The following is a 17,050-nucleotide window of genomic DNA, read 5'->3' on the forward strand; positions in this document are numbered from 1 at the left end:
GTTTCTGTATGTTGAACAGTCACTGCTAATACAACTAGCATGGTGACAGTTGATCTTCGATAAACTGTTTAGAATCTGTTAGAGAGTACATGTCCCTTCTCTCCAGTGAGAGCTGTCATCTCCTGTGAATACTTCCTCTTGTGACTAGATGAGGCAGTGTGCGCAGCGGTTACTTACCAAACAGCTATATGGTTCTTTTAAATGGAATGCTTTAAACACTAACTCATGCATCCTTTGTAAGCATTGATTCCTTTATATTAAAAAAAAAAAGCAATAGTAATGGGACCTCCCTCTTACAAGTGATCTGAGGAGAAAGTAAGATAATGTTAGTGAGGCATATTGACCATTAATAGTGCTGAAAGCTTGTTGTATGACCCCTTGGGCCTCTCCTCCAGGTCCCCGCTGCGTCAGTGCTTCTCAAACTTAGCATCACACTTAGCGCGTTTGGGGAAACTCTTTCAGTATACTGGTGTCTGGGTCCCCCCCAAGATCAGGTACATTTGAATCCGGGAGTGTGGCCTGGGCGTCAGTATGTGAAACCGTTCTACAGGTGATTCTGTATCTGCAGCTAAGGTTGAGATCCATTGCTCCGGAATCTAGGGTGTGATTAAATAAAGTAAGAGCACTACAATTTTCCCTTTCTCTTGTTTTCTTATTTATAAAATGGAGTTGATACCAGTACCCATTTCATAGACTTATTCTGAGTCAATTAGTTCATGCAATGTGTCCAGCAAAATGATCAGTTATGATGTTTTACTTTTCCATTCTATGTCCTGACTCCTAACTTCTTTCTTTCCCGTGTTCCTACTTTTGTTCCTGTTCATGTCAGATGCCTCTACTTCTTTGCTTCCAGAATATTCTCCCTTTATCCCTCTCTGCTTATGAACAACTTTAAAGTATAAAACGAAAAACACAGACACACCACCTAGCTGATCTGCTATTGAGGCAAATGACTGAAGTCCTCTTTTACTATCTCCTGAGATTTCCACCTGCTCCAATCCCTTCAGATGTTTCTGATGCCACCTCCGTGCCTACCAGTCTAATAGCTGTCTGCTCTGCTCATCCCTGAGAAGCGGGTTCAAAGAGTTCTAACTAACCTTTTCCTTCTCAGTCACATAAGACCCATTCATCCCTCCATTCCGTTTGCCTTCCCCTTTCCCTCATCTTCTCTTTCTGGCTACTGTTGTTGACTTAGCCATGTCACTGAACTTCTTAAACTTTTTCACCTAAAGCAGAGGAAAGAGAACGTGTCAAATGTGAATGCTTCATGGACCAGGGGGAATGGGTGGGGGGACTCGTGGAGTCTACTGTGCCAGATCACAAATTCTTCTCTGAGTGCCTATTTTATATCTCTAAGTAAAACAGAATTAGGTGATAGAGAAAAAAAAATTCACATGAATTTCTACATTTTTAGTTGATTTTAATCTTGACTTTTAATGTTAAAAATATTTTAAAATGTTAATATTTTAAATATTTTTCATGTTATATTTTAAGTAACATTTTATATGTCCATATATGTATATAAATCTTTATATGTGTTTATATAAATGTTTTGTTTATATATTCTATATAAACATATACAAATATCTAAACATATTATGCAATAATTTTACATATATTTTAAATACAATATTTTATGTATATTTATATAAATATGCTTTGTTAATATATGATCTATATTATAAACATATATACATATATAAACATAAAATATTGTATATGTAAAAGTGTTGTATAATATGTACGTTTATATATTTAGGTTTTATGTAATACTTTAATGTTAAAGAAAAACACTTGGTGAACTATACTCAAAGAAAAAAAAACACAACCTTTAGCTCAACTAACGAAGGAAAAAAGAGGACCCATATCAATAAAATATAAATGAAAGAGGAGACATTACAACTCCTCTCTGTAGGAGACAGCACAGAAATGTTAAGAGCATAAGAAACTACTATGAACAACTATATACACAACAAACTAGACAACCTAGAAAAAAATGGGCTTTTTTTTACTAAGAAGAATTCTTAGTAACATACAACCTACCAATTCTGAATCACAAAGAAATTAAAGATCTGAAGTTACCAATTACTAGTAAGGACTTTGAATCAGTAATCAAAAATCTCCCAACAACGAAAAGCCCAGGACAGATAGTTTCACTGGTAAATTTTACCAAACATTTAAAGAAGAATAAACATTGATCCTTCTCAAACTCTGCCAAAAACTCGAAGAGGAGGGGACATCCCCAAACTCATTTTATGAGGTTAGCATTACCTTGATACCGAAGACAGAAAAAGACATGAAAAGAAAAGGAAACTTCAGGACAACATCCCTGATGAATACAGATGCAAAAATTCTCAATAAAATACTAGCAAACCAAATTCAGCAGTACATTAAAAGAAATGTTCATCATGGTCAAGTGGGATATATGCCTGGGGTGCATAGATGGTTCAACATATGCAAATCAATCAATGTGATATATCACATTGATAGAATTGGAAGAGAAAAATCATATCATCTCAAGAGACACAGAAAAAGCATTTGGCAAAAATTCAACATCTGTTCATGATAAAAACTCATAACAAATTAGGTATAGAAGGAACATACCTCAACTTAATAAAGGCCATGTATAACAAGCCCACAGCTAACACCATACTCAGTGATGAAATACTGAAAGCTTTTCTTCTAAGATCAGGAACAAGACATGGGTCCCCACTCTCATCTCTCCTATTCAACATAGCCCTGAAGTCCTAGCCAGAGCAATCAAGCAACAAAAAGATATAAAAGACATCAGAATTGGAAAGGAAGAAGCAAAATTGCCTATTTGAAGATGACATGATTTTATATATAGAAAATTGTAGAGACTTCACCAAGAAACTGTTAGATCTAATCACTGAATTCAGTAAAATGGCAGGATACAAAATTATCATATAGTAGCATTTCTATATACTGACAATGAATTATCTGAAAAAAATCAATCAATGCTATTTACAATAGCATCAAAAAAACAATAAAATACTTAGGAATTAATTCAATCAGGGAGGTGAAAAATATCTATACTGAAAACCATAAGACACTGATGAAAGAAATTAAAGATAACACATATAAATGGAAAGTAATCCTGTATTCATGGATGGAAAAATTAATATTGTTAAAATGTCTGTACTACCCGAAGCCATCTATAGATTCTGTACAATCCCTATCAAAATGCCAAGGGGATCTTTACAGAAGTAGAACAAAAAAAAAGTCATAATATCTATATGGCACCACCAAAGACCCCAAATAGGCAAAGCAATTCTGAGAAAGAACAACAAAGTAGGAAGCATCATATGTCCTTGTTTCAAGCTATACTACAAAGCTAGAGTAGTTAAAACAGTATGGTATTTGCAGAGAACCAGACACATAGACCAATGGAATAGAATCAAGGGCCCAGAAATAAACCCATACAAATACCATCAATTAATATTGACACAGGATACAAGAATACTCAACAGAGAAAAGACAGTCTCTTCAATAAATGGTGCCGGGAAAACTGGACATTCACATGTAAAAAAAATGAAACTAGACCCCATATCTTACAAAAATCAACTCCCCAAAATTAACTCAAAATGAATTAAAGAATTAAATGTAACACCAGAAACCATAAAACTCCTGGAAGAAAAGGTAGGAACAAAGCTCCTTGACAATGGCCTTGGCAATTATTTTTTGGATATAATACCTAATGCACCAGGACCAAAATAAACAAGTAGGACCGCATCAATAAAAAGACAACTTACGAAATGGGAAAAATGTTTGCAAATCGTGTATCTGATAAAGTGTTATTATCCAAAAATGTATAAAACTCATACAACTCAAAAAAACAAAACAAACAAACAAAAAAATACCAAATAATGCAATTGAAAAATGGGTAAAAGACCTGAATAGACATTTTTCCAAAGAGGATATATGAAGGCCAACAGGTACACAAAGAGGTGCTCAACATTACTAAACATCGGGGAAATGCAAATCAAAACCACACACACCTAGTAGAATACCCATCATCAAAAGACAAGAAGTACCAAATTTCGTCCAGGATGTGGAGAAAAGGGAACGCTTAAACACTGTTGGTGGAAATGTAAATAGGTGTGACTACTAAGGAAAACAGTATGGAGGTTCCTCAAAAAATTAAAACTAGAACTACCCTATGATCCAGCAATTCCACCTCTGGGGATAGATCGAAAGGAAACACAAATACTGTGTTGAAGAGATACCAGCACTCCTATGTTCACTGCAGCATTATTTATAATAGCCAAGACATGGGTGGACGGGTAAAGTTGTGGTATGCACACACACACATGGTAATATTAATTCAGCCTTTAAAAAGAGGGAAATCTTGCTATTTGCAACAACACGGATGGACCTAGAGGGTGTCATGCTAAGTGAAATTAGAATGACAAATGCTACAAGATCTCAATTATTTGTGGAATCAAATCAATCAACGAACTCATAGAGAAAGAGATCACATTTTGGGTAACCAGAGGCAGGGGGGTGGGGTTTGGGTAACTGGATAAAGGAGGTCAAAAGGTACAGACTTTTAGTTATAAGATAAATAAGCAGCAGGAGGCAAAGGACAACATGATAGCTGCAGCTAACACTGTGGTATGATCTAGAGAAAGGTGTTAAGACAGTAAATCCTAAGAGTTCTCATCAAAAGGAAAAACCATTTTTTTTTCCTTTTCTAATCTATAGGACAGTTGATGTTAACTGAACTTGTTGTAATTATTTCACAATATATGAAAATCGGGTCATGATGCTATATATCTTAAACTTATACAGGGCTGCATACCAATTATATCTCAATAAAACTAGGGGAAACACAATACATCTAATAAAGATGTTTCTAAGAACACTATGTATAAGCTTTATATATTTATTTATATAAATATATAAAATTTTTAAATAAAAATCTTGGGGAAAAGCTGCTTCCAAGAAGCTCTATCAGTTTTTATTTACCCCACGGTTTCATGTCATCATGATTGATACTAGAAACCCTCAGGGTTACAAATACCCCACTTTGAGAACAAGACTAAGTGTAGCAGAGCCTTCTTTCTCTCCTTTGTCTTGCTCCCCTCCCCACTCCTCTGAAATGTCCTCTCCTTTTCATTTGCCTCTGCTATCACCTAAACGTGCACTCAGGAAAGAAAATTCTCCAGTACTTGAAGCCTTACTATTTCCTAATTCCTAGATTTAAAAAAAAAATGAATAAATCAATAACTATTTTTTCCTCAGGGAATATTTTTTTCATCCGAAGTCATCTGGAAGTATTTTGTTGCAGACTTGTAAAACATTTGATCTGGGTCTGACACTGTCCTGGGCCTGATGATAATCACCATTTTGAGGTTAAATTTTCTCATTATAATGGAGAAGTCATCAAGAGATGTTGAAAGCTGGATAGTACAGTCAAAGCAAATGTTTTGCATGTCTTTGAGAAAGTCACAAGATCCTGCTCATTGCTCCTGAGGTCTATAGTTACCCGTTGTTGAAGGGAACATTCCAGCAGAACTCAGTGTTTCCAGGCTACTCATTAAATCCAAGTAGAACGTCCAAACCTTTCACAGCAGGCCAGGAGATGACTGGCGAGTAGGTAATCAGCTCAGTAAACCCTCATTCCCACCCACCTCGAAGCCATTGTTTCTTCATGGGCTGACGTCAGGCTCACAAGCCAAAACCCACGTCCTCCTTGCTGTGGGGAGCAGAGTTGACCTGCTTTATCCTCTGGCGGTTTCTTCCTTATTTGCTCCCCTGTTACTCTAATTGGGGTCTCCTGCCACATATTTTTAGATAGGTGTCCATTGGGAAGATACACTGGCGCTTGTGAGATTTAAGCCAGTGGACAGACAGGAGGTCACTGGCTGTTTGACGTTTGAGGATCCCCACTGGTCCGCTAACTGCACCTCTCTCTCCCCACCCCACTCCCACCTGTTCCCCCGGAAGATGTGCCTTCTTCAAGAGCATCTGGAGTCTGTCCAGAAGGAGTTCATCATTTTCAACAGAGAAAAGTAAGTAAGCCCTGGTTCCGCAGCAGCCCAGCAGACGATGGCGTGTTTCTGCCAGACTTACTCGCAGAGCCTTAATAGATTTTCTAACATTTATTTCTTCTCACATCAAAAATGATATGTATCCATAATAGAAAGAATTGGAAAATTCAGAAGCTCCCTCCCCTGCCCCCCGTATGAGATTTCAAAAATTGCACTAGGTAAATTAGCTTAGCACCAAGTTTCTGTTTCAGGGAAGGACAGAGGCATGGGACTAAAAACACTTAAAATCAGTGACGTGTTTAAGATGGTTTCCTTGGCTCATGCCGCTTTATACATCGTGGGGCTTAATTCTATCATTTCAAAGCTTAAATTGTTTCTTTTTCTTTCCAACAATAAGCCCTGGTTGTTTGTTTTTTTCTTTTAAGAGTAAAAAGGGACTTTAATAAAAGGCCGGCTAATCTAGCCTTGGAACAAACCAAAGACCCACAAGAAGAGAATGGCCCGAATAAGGCGTGAAGTCCTCCACATCTGCTTGGGACACTTCCTGCCACCTCAGGCCAGGAACTTCCTGCCAACCCAGGCCGGGAATTGCTGACAGTAGTTCTCACCTCTCCACACCTCACACACCTTAGAAAATGTGTACGAAAGCCTTTGGGAGGAGGCAGCGTGACAGACGGAGAGTCCCGGGTCTCCTGGGATGGAGTTTCACTACTCATGAACTGTGTGGCCTTGAGCAAGCCACTTCCCCACAGTCTCTGCTTCGGGTCAATCATCTACGATAAGAGGGTCACACTAGAGGAGCTCTGCTCGCCCTTTCTATTGGTACCATTCTGTTACTCCACACAGCCTTTATTTTAAAAGGAATATTTAGATGTAGATTTATTTTTCCACTCATTCTAACTACCCTGTGACAAATGGGCAAATGGACACTGCCAGGTGGGCGATGATTGCGTGAGGCTCTTCAGAGCTAGCAAATCTCAGAAACAGGTCAGAATCCCCCCATCTGATTGAAGAGGGCGCAGGAAATGAATCAGGAAGCAATGAATGGGAGCAGATTAGAAGAAACCAGATTTCTGAGGCTTTCCAGTGGTGTTCTGGAGTCAGCACACCCTATCAGCTCGTGTCCGCCAGCAAGAGCCTAGTGAGCACATCACTCCCATCCCCCAGACAGTGATGGGAAGCTGGGCAGCTGAAAATGGTGATGATTGGTAAATACTGGCAATATTTACACCATGGAAATGGGCAAATGCTTCAAATCCGGGCTTTTCTTCCCCAGACAAGCCAGCTGTGAAGGAGTTATTAGAATACTGCTCACCTTCTTCTAGTAAGTATGCTCCTTGAGAGGGAATTGCTGTCTTATCAGAGACCTGTGTCTGGGGAGGACCGGAAAATAATACTGTCACATCGGGACCATGTCTACCTTGTAGTCCAGTCAAGCTCTCCCTTACGGTGCAAGGGTTATAGTCTGAGTAGAATGGAGGCGAATTTGGAAGAGGGTAAAATTTACACTTGGAAACTCCCTTAAATTACACACACTATGGTAGGTATCTTCTCAGCGAAGCCCCAGTGCAGTGAGCCACCTCTCAGTAATGAAACTAATCACCATTTGGGGGTTTGATTTTGTCTTTTATTTTTGGTCTCATTTTTGGCCAGTATCAGATGAACCAAAATGTGGAACCGATTATACATTCCTTTATAGACTGGAATAACAGAACTACGAGATGCCGCTCCGATCACCGAAACCTTGTCCTTACAGACAGTAAGGCCTTGCCAAGATGGCAGGCAGCAGGGAAGCCCAGACAGAGAAAACAGGCAGAAGGAACAGATCCCACACCCGCCACGCCAGACCTCCAAGGAGGCAAGCAGCACTCAGGCAATTAAACGTGGGTAGGAAGCCAATGCTGGATTTTAACTTGACCTCCAGGATTTTCTCCTGAGTTAACAGGCCCAGAATTCCTGGCAGAGCTGTGAACAGTGCCTCTCTGCTGTGAGAGCAACCATATTTTTGTTAAGAATTAAAACCAGCTCTTTCCTTCTGATTCTTTTTTTTTTATGGTTCCCACATATTATTTGCCTGTGCTATTTTGCTTTTCTCCAAACACTATAGACTACGCACTGGCCCTGACTCCATCTCTGATTATATATGAAAAGAGCAAGGGGAAGAAGGTGACCTGGTTCTGTTCCAGGCTGGTAACCCCAGGAGTGTCAGGGGCCACTGGCATGTTTCCAACTTGCATCTTTCATGCGTTTTGACTCAAGTCCTGATGCTCTGTAGTCCCCTGGTGCCTCCTCTTGCTGTGACCTTGTGTGTGTCATTGCAGGGAAAGACTTCGAGAAACACTTGCCGCATGACAGTGGGATCAGAGGCTCTCCGTGGGGAAGGGAGCCAGTTCTCTATGCCATTTGTACAATGTATAACAGGATAGGAACCCCATACCATGTCTGTAGTCTGAACCCCTAGTTTTTATTTCCAGTGAGTTGCTGCTGTGCCTGAGGCACCTCTGTGGCCAGTCAGGAACCATGGACACACCAACTAGAGAGCACAGCCTCCGAGCGGTAAGATGGGTTTTCAGTCCTAAGCAGGTTACAGACCCACCACGTGTTTCCAGTTAGAAATGAAAAAGCATTGCATCTAGAGTGCAGAACAACTGATTATAAGCATCTCCCACCACCACACGTTTGAAACATTAGGACAAGTTTTCCAAAGACCAGAAGGATGCCTAAACCTGCACCATGATTGCTAGATGATGGTATCAGATTCTTTGACTTTATTCTGTAACTTGGGCCAAAAGTTACTATCTTAACCAGCTGGAACATGTCTCATCAATTAGATTTGTGACAACCAAGGCTCAGGGCTCAGAATTTTAGAAAACAAGCCGAGTATTGCAGCCCTTTGTCTGGAATTCCTACAATGTTCTTCTGTTTCCTCCCTTAACCTGTGTGGAGCATCTGAGAAGTCCAAGCAAGACCAGAAGCATCCTGGTTTTGTCACTCTTACACGCAAGCAGGGCCACCCACCCCCTTGCATTCAGTGACCCCTAGTGGGTGGGTGGGCACCCAAGCCCGGCAACCCTGCCCACGCCCCGAACTCCGTGGAAGTCCATACTCTGCTAATGGCTAACACATCTCGAGGGCAGCGCTGGTTTGGGCTGGGGTCATGGCCGGGGCAGCCGTGAATGTCCAGCAGCACAAAGCACTGCTAAATGAATTACGGTCACTAATTAGTAGTGAAGCATCTTGGGATAGAAACGTTTTAACCGGAAACGACTAGGCTGTAGATCAGCACAGCTTCGTTAGATTGGATGGGCAGATACATAGCTCGGGAGAAAGGATGTAAACGAGCTAGCAGGACACAGTGTCACTGCTTTCGATGATGCAGTCATGCTAAGGCTTTCATTCTCCAGCCGACCGAGGAGGCGTGCAACACATCGTGTTTGTTTCAGCAGCCAGTCATGCTTGCATTGTCTACACAACATCCTGTTTCCTCCTGTCCGCCTGTGATTGCTCTTTCTTACAAGCTCAGTGTGTCTGATGTTAGTCATGGATGTTCAAAATCCATATTTCAGTGGTCTGCGCTGTTGTGAACAGGCAGCCGCTGGGTGGGAAACACGTGCTTCTGTTGATATAATGTAAATGTGCCCTGGTGTATTAAAATGTCTTCTGTACACAGTAAGCCACTGGTCCTTCCTTGTCAGCTGTGTCATTGTTTTTCCTACAGGTAGGGCTGTGGGTGCCCAAAGTCACCTGCTCGTACTTCTCTTTCCCACTGTGAGGACCGTCCTCGACCAGGGACAAGCTGGTATGAGAGATGACGTTCTAGAATGATGGAATGGAGTACCATTTAACTGATCCACAAATAGCAAACCTAAAAGCCTGACCCCCTTAGCATTCACACCTTAGGGAGCACAGCCCAGAATTCCAGATTTTGCCCTTCGCTCGGACCTCGTCCGTGACAGCCCATGACCCTCTTTTTCAGCACTGGGCCTTGCTACCCTTCAGCATCTTTGTCCTGTCCCATTCCATACACCGGAACAGTAGGAAGATGTTCCAACCCTGGGACAGGAGCGTCACAGGCAGCTCTGGATCCTTGTAGCTGGAAGCAACTTCCTTTTACGCCCACAGACGCTTAGCAGCCAGGCCAGCTGGTACCCTGGGCTTGTCCTGAAGTCAGTAGGCTCTTGTAAGTCATGTAGGCTCTGAAGTCCTAAATGCTGAGTGACCTGTTGTCCAGGCCATGTCAGGTGCCTTGTTTTGTCCCCAGTAGCCAACTGAGCACACGGCAAGATCTAGAACTCTTGATTCTGAAGAGTGCCACCCTTAAGTATGTGATCTCATTTTTGTCAGTTCTTTGGCCCTTCCATCCCCCATTTCCTGCTCATGGTTGGTGTCCCTTTTCTGATGGCTTGATGGTAGCAGAGCTGATTCCAGAGGTTCTTTGAAAGCAGAGAGACCTTTCTTATGCCTGTGCAGTACTCTCATCCCCTGCCTGGTCAGGTGTGACTCAGCCCCAAACAGCTCTCACCCACAGAGGTGTGAAAGTCACTATGTCTGTTTCACCAACATTTTTTAAAAACACTGCCTCATCTCTTGTAAACCCTACAACCTGAGTTCACTTTAGTTAAGCTTTGCCCATGCCCTTTAAACCCACTCTAATCCTAAGCAGAGCTCAGTTGCTGCCTTGGTCATGATCTGGGACAGGTATTTCACCAATCCTGAGTTCAAGCTGCAAACAGACTATGGGCCAAACCTTGAACCTCAAACTAAATTGTGCCGAGTGTAGTTTTTGATGTTTTCTAAGCTTCAGTGTTAAAAGCTATCATCACTCTACGCTCCTGTACTGACAGCATTGTTCTACAGATGCGAGAAGGGATCACGACACATACAAGCAATTAATAAGAAAATACCATTCTCTGGTCCCCATGTCCACCTGCTCCAACCTACACACAGCCTCTTCACTGAGCAAAACACTCAGACCCTGCAGGCTTGAGAAAGTGCCACGGCCATCTGCTGGTTTTGCCCATCCAGTATCCAGATCTGGTATCACAAATTGGTTGTTCTGGGTATGATCCAGAGTCCTCAGGGTTCACCTGGATCTGGGGCTGGGCACATGACCAGGTAGGGCTCATTAGCCTCAGTGTCCTAGCCAGGATGCCTAATCCTACGGTGAACACAGGTCCCAAGCCAGGCCAACCAAATTGGTCTCTTTGGTTGGAACTAGTGAGGGAGCCTCTCTCCTTCCCAAGTTGCTAGGCAGGCAAAATGAAAACCAGGGGATGCCGATGGCCAGTTCTACTCCCACACCCAGCTTTCCAAAGAAGCACTTACTGAAAGCAAGCAGGGCTAAGAGATTAGGAGTTATGTTCTAGACCCAGCTATGCTCCAATCAACCCAATTCTATCCCTGAAGTTCTCATTACACCAGACTTTTAAATACCCTTTTCAAAAAAATTTTGTGCATATGGTAGTCTACCATTTGCAATGGGAAGTATCCCATACAATATGGAAGTGGATCCAGGTGTGTTTCCCCAAAGAGAGTTTACCATAATAGGTTCACTGGGATGTTAAAAGAGGATATAGGATAGAAGGGTTCAGCAGTCAAAAAAAGTTTGAGAACCTTGAACAGGACAAATTCTGAAAGGCTTACGAGATCTCTCATACCTTTTAATTGGATGATAGGACCTTAAATCTGTCAGAGAAGTAGCTTAGTAAATAATCCTTTCCAACACGCCAACACAACTTGGGATCAGTATGTTAAAGAATATACCTTGAGGGATGCCTGGGTGGCTCAGTCAGTTAAGCCTTTGGCTTGGGTCCTGATTCTGAAGTCCTGGGATTGAGCCCCGAGTCGGCTCCCTGCTCAGCAGGGAATCTGCTTCTCCTCTGCCTCGGCCCCCCATCCTCTGCTCGTGCTCTCTTTCTCTGGCTCTCTCTCTTTCAAAAAGTAAATAAAATCTTGAAAAAAAAAAAAAAAGAATGCGGTTTGGAAAAAAAAGAACATACCTTGGAAAATGCTTAGTTTGAATTTCCTCAAAGTCCAGGCTTTTAGGGAGAAACAGAATTTCTTTCAGGGGATGACAAAAAACAAACAGATGAAAGAAACCCTCTCAGGATCTGTACTGGACTCAGCCAGACTTTATCTCAAATGGCAATGCGTTTTACATGAGACAATCCTCAGAAAAAACTTCAGTCATTCTAAGTTCCAATAATGGTCATCAAATTCTATGGCCAAAACAAAAACTCAACCTCAACTGAGAAGATAGAAACCCCCCAAATTTCCTCTGGAAACCTCTTGTTTTCATCAAATCTGCCCCTCTCGTTAACCATGTCAGTTTTATTGCACAATTTTCATAGTGTAGGTGAAACGGCACATCGCGTACAGAAGAAGGCTGGACAACAACATCCGTAATTTCATAGTTATTTTAATAACCAGGTGTACATTAACAGTCACTTGATGAACTTTTCTTTAATCTCAGCTAAACTCAAAACACAGTTTTCTTCACGGTTCAAACCAAACAGCTCTTCACGTTCCAGAGCTGCCTCACAGCTACCACAGATCACAGGGAGATTTACGGTCTGTTCATATTCACCAGACACAGAACTGAACACCCACACACCGTTTTCCAAAGAGGGAACTTGTACAATGAATGCTGGCTGCCCAGGATAGCCCATGGGTATATCTGGGACTCAAGCTGGAGTTTTCCAGGGGGGAAGGCCTGGGAAGCTTGTGGCTAGAACCAAAGTCAGGGGGGCTCATCCACCCTGTTGGGAAGGGCCTCTCAGGGCGAGTGCAAGTCCAGGCTTAGGATTAAGGCCTTCACAGCAGAGCATGACTCTCCTGGTGTAGGCATGAGGAAAAAGGCCAAAGGGTGACTGGTCTTTGAAGAAAACCCATTTTCAGGATGACTACAACCCTGCCATTTTTAAAAAGCAGAAAGAGAAGAAACACCTCTACGGGGTTGGCTGATCTAACGATTCCACAAATACCTTCTCAACTACCTAAGATTATGGCCCTCCCAGAGAGAACCCCAGCTGATTGCCATCTGGGTAAGGAATAATGCGAGAAGGTTGGGGGGGGCAGGGCAGCCTTAGAGAGGGGCCAGGCCCAAGAGACGAGAGGGCAAAAGAAAGCTTGGGCAGGAGAAGAAGGCCCAGCAAGCCCTCCCACACGTGGATGAGATGCCGTGAATTCTGAGAGCTCAGTGACTTGCGTCATGTTCTCTTCCTAAACCCTGTGCATAGGGAGGGCACTTTGCTGTGTCTTATGGAAAAGGGCGCATTTGAATATAAATTTTAACTTAAGTAACAAAGTCAAGGAAAGGGGGTTTTCTTGCAATTCTTAGGAATCTCTGTGCTTGGGAAGTTACTTATAGTAAGTGAAGAAAGGGAGGCCTTCCCAGATCACGTTGCCCATCATGAAGGCATTAGCGGGCATCCCTGCAACCTGGAAAGCTTGTGTAGGATATGAAGTTCTGGTTGAATGCTTCATTCAGCAGTCCCAGTGCAGTGCAGATGACCAATCTGGCCACGAAAGATTTATTGTCATGGCACAGACAGGTCAGGGAGGGAGGAGCTGGGCTCTGGCTACGTAAAAGGAGCAGATGGTACAGAAGAGGACGCCCCCACTGGTTTCTTGTCTTTTCCTCCACCTGGTGGTTGTGGCTGGTACTGCAACACTTCCTACAGAACAGCCCAGCCACTGAGGTATATAGCATACACGCTTCAGATCTCACAATCTCCCTCTGCCTGCAAAACTGTCATTCTGAGTTCTGCGACAGGCCCCCACATCTTTGAGTTATAAATCAAGAGCTACATGCTCCCCTTAAGTTTCCTTTAAAATAAAGGCACCATGAAAAAGCCTTAAAATTGCAAGATTCCTTATTATGAGGAGAAACGATCATTTTCAAGAACAGAACAGTAATTAGCTGGCTAGGGGATATCCTCTTCCTTGGCTATTTCCAAATTCCTTTTTAGCCATGCGTTGTGCCCTTTCCTCTGGTCTTCAGCTTATTAAAGCTGCTGTCAGAGAGAATGGCTTCTCCTGAGCACCTGAAAGGTGTTTGAGACCTGCTCTTTTTCTTCCAAGTACCTAGTACACAGGGTTAGGGGTCCTAGCAGCTGGATCCCCCAAGCACAGATATTCTGATCCCAGGGTGAATGTACTTTTTTCTGCCTCTGGGCCTCTTAGTTCTACAGCTCTTCAGCTGGCTCAGAGAACTTGCTCCAACACTGAATTTTCAGAAGTGGCAGGCCAGGGAAATGGACATTGAGCTTCACTTCCGTTCTGGGCCACAGAACACAAAGCTGCCTGTCATTTCCACTCACCTTGGGAGGCTTTAAAAGGAAAGAAAAAGCTCCCCCAGAGGATGTGCTAAAGGAAGAGGAGACCGATGGTTCAGGGCTGAAAAGCAGACCCATGGCCCCAGAATGTGCTCCCCCAGCTCCACAAACGAGCTTTCCTAAATCCTTGCTTGGCTCCCGTCTTAACTGAGATTACCTGTTCAGAGCAAAACTCAGAGAACACCTAACCACTTTCATTTTCAAACAAAAAATCCTATTCAATCACAGATGTGCCTGGATCTTGAGACAGAAAAAAATCGGCCACTAACCTCCAGCAAGAGAAGCCCTTCCTGGGGTCCCAGTTCGGTTGGTCCTAACTCGGGACGCCGGAGGCACGCTGCTCTTCCCGGTTCGCAAAGCCGTGCGAATGAGAGGTGATCTCCAACATGTGTTTAGAGGAAGGTGTGTGAGCATGGCTGCCCTCATCCCAAGGGCCTGTGTGTGCTCCCAGCTGTTGCCTTTTAAAGAGCACCAAAGAGGCAGGCAGGACAGAGGAGAAGGGTGGTTTCCTCTCTCCTCTCTTCCTTCCCAGCCCAGGAAAGAGGAGAATTTGAAAGCAACGCTGAGAAAGAGGCCCCACCAAACACTGGCACAATCAAACAGGTGAAAGTAATGGTTGGGTTTTGGTGTTTTAATAAAATGTTCAAAGGAATAAAATCTAGGAGGGGATGTGAGAAAGTCTGGAACCTGAAGACTGCCTGCCTTCTCCACAGACCCCTGTGGACCGTGATGAAGGGACGGCTGCCCCAAGTAGCCATCTTCCGTGGAAATAAACGTGCTTCATCAACACAATACACAAGCCCCCTTATGCTCACCCACCCACCCGCCCCCCCCTCCACGCCCTACCCCAGCCCCTCTGAGCCTTCCGCCTCGCTCTGGGCTCCCACCACCCCCTAACCCCAAATAACTGCGTCCCTTTTGTTGATTTTCCTGACATCCCAGCTTTGTCTGTCCCCTTGTCATAAAATGCAGCACTACACACGCTCTCAACACTATATAGCAGACTTTTACCTTAGTAGCCTGTCTGATTGCATGCACGTAAATGCGGGGAGGCAGGGTCAAACCAATCAAGGCTATGCATGAACAGAAAACAAAGCAATATTCGTAAAGCTAGGCAAGCGAGTGTAGCATCGGAGAAACATAAGGCTTGAGGCTTATTGATTCTTTAGATCGCAACTGTTTGGATTCGCTTTCCTTCTTAAATATTGGTGTACCATTTTGGCTTCAAAAAAATCTCTTCTTGCTTCTGCCCCTCTCTTTGGGGAGGGGTCGCTTAACTCAGGGACGTGATGTTAGAACGGCCTCCAGGGGGTGCCACGATGCGCTTGCTGGCCGAGCGGACCCCCTCATCCACTTGGGTGCCTGAAGTTGGCAATACATTCCCAGGAAGAGAAAAGGGAGAGCAGGGTGTGGACGAGAGAGAAATTACATTAATTTTCAGGGTGTCAGATGGCAAGTACCATCCTGGCCTCATCTCCCAAGAAACTTCCATTCCAGTCTGTCAAGCATTCCAGGCATTTCATATCCACCCTCCTGAACACCCGTGTCCGCCAGGAAAAACCAGGTTCTCATCTAGATGCCATCGGACCCTTAGCATCATAAAAACGACAATAAAAAACAAGGCCGATGATCTGAGAAACAGCTGTTTTACATTCAGCGTGCCGAGCAAAGTCTCACGTGGCCCTCAGACACCTCGCCCGACCCTCACCACTATCCTGCCACAGGGAGCTACTGTGATTGCTCCCATTGAACAGAGGCTGTGACTGAGGCTGTGAGAGCTTAGGGAACCTGACCAAGGTCTCACAGCCCGGCCCAGTGCTGGTCAGGCCCCTGCAAATCAGCATGGAAGGACGCGCTCGCGTGCACCTACGTCCATTCACTGGGGAGCTGCCAACACGTTAGGGAGCAGGTCAGCCAGGGAGCAATTCAAATGGCCAAAAACACTGACAAAAACTACGTGTGACAATCATGCAACCTGTGGCAACATCGCCTCAAAACCTGCAGCTTTCTCCTTCTGCCTTCCTCCCCTGACCCTGTCCCCTTGTCTCTTTCTGGCTTCTGCCATTTCTCGCTCCTCTTCCTTCCCTAGACCTGTTCCTCTTTACCTCTCCCTGCCCCTCTGGTTGTCTTGCTTCCCTTCCACTTAAATTGTTCATCGTAGAGACACAAATCGACATTTACTGTCCCCCCTTTTAAGACTACTGGCTATGGAGCAACTGGGTAATTATTTTCTATCAATATCAGTTCTTAAAGCATAGCTGAGGTTAATGGTACAGCTAGCCCAGGGTAAGTACGTACTCAAGGGCACCTCGTGCAAGCACCACCATTATTACTAGGAAGGGGGGGGGGTGTGGAGAGTAAAAATGCCAGGTTCGAAGAAGCCCCTGCAATATCCACTCTCTTTTTACCCTGGGCACACAGAGACGGGACAACACCACGCACAGCTCCCATGGTCTCACGTGGAAAATCAATACCAATTCCTAATGGGAAGCCTCTCGCCCCCGCCCCAGCAGGTGTGATCGCTAAGCAGAACTGGTCATCGTTTAAACCTGACCTTTAACCTCATCGAGCCCTACCCTGCCTTCTCAAGGGGACTTCTTTTTGATTGGGCAAAGCTTCCTGCTGGCTCCCCTCACTGTCTTTCTCAGAAGGTGTTCCAGGCTCAGGTTCGGGCTCAGCTCGGGCTCTTTCCCAGATCAC

At 43.8% G+C, this 17,050-nt stretch overlaps 2 protein-coding genes across 3 annotated transcripts in view; one reads left to right on the plus strand and one right to left on the minus strand.

Annotated features, from left to right (window-relative positions):
* STK32A (serine/threonine kinase 32A) overlaps positions 1-9,685 on the plus strand; it is a 121,393-nt gene extending 111,708 nt beyond the window's left edge. Inside the window, exons 12-13 of the mRNA XM_026498972.4 lie at positions 5,971-6,035; positions 6,440-9,685. Coding sequence (XP_026354757.3) covers positions 5,971-6,035; positions 6,440-6,530 — 156 coding nt within the window. The 3' untranslated portion in view covers positions 6,531-9,685. The remainder of the gene's footprint in view (positions 1-5,970; positions 6,036-6,439) is intronic.
* A 2,729-nt stretch (positions 9,686-12,414) lies between these two features.
* DPYSL3 (dihydropyrimidinase like 3) overlaps positions 12,415-17,050 on the minus strand; it is a 110,879-nt gene continuing 106,243 nt past the window's right edge. For both annotated transcript variants that reach the window (XM_026498969.4, XM_026498970.4), the window contains exon 14: positions 12,415-15,712. In XM_026498969.4, coding sequence (XP_026354754.2) covers positions 15,624-15,712 — 89 coding nt within the window. In that variant the 3' untranslated portion in view covers positions 12,415-15,623. The remainder of the gene's footprint in view (positions 15,713-17,050) is intronic.

Source organism: Ursus arctos, unplaced genomic scaffold (genome assembly GCF_023065955.2).
Source record: "Ursus arctos isolate Adak ecotype North America unplaced genomic scaffold, UrsArc2.0 scaffold_5, whole genome shotgun sequence".
Classification (NCBI taxonomy): domain Eukaryota; kingdom Metazoa; phylum Chordata; class Mammalia; order Carnivora; family Ursidae; genus Ursus; species Ursus arctos.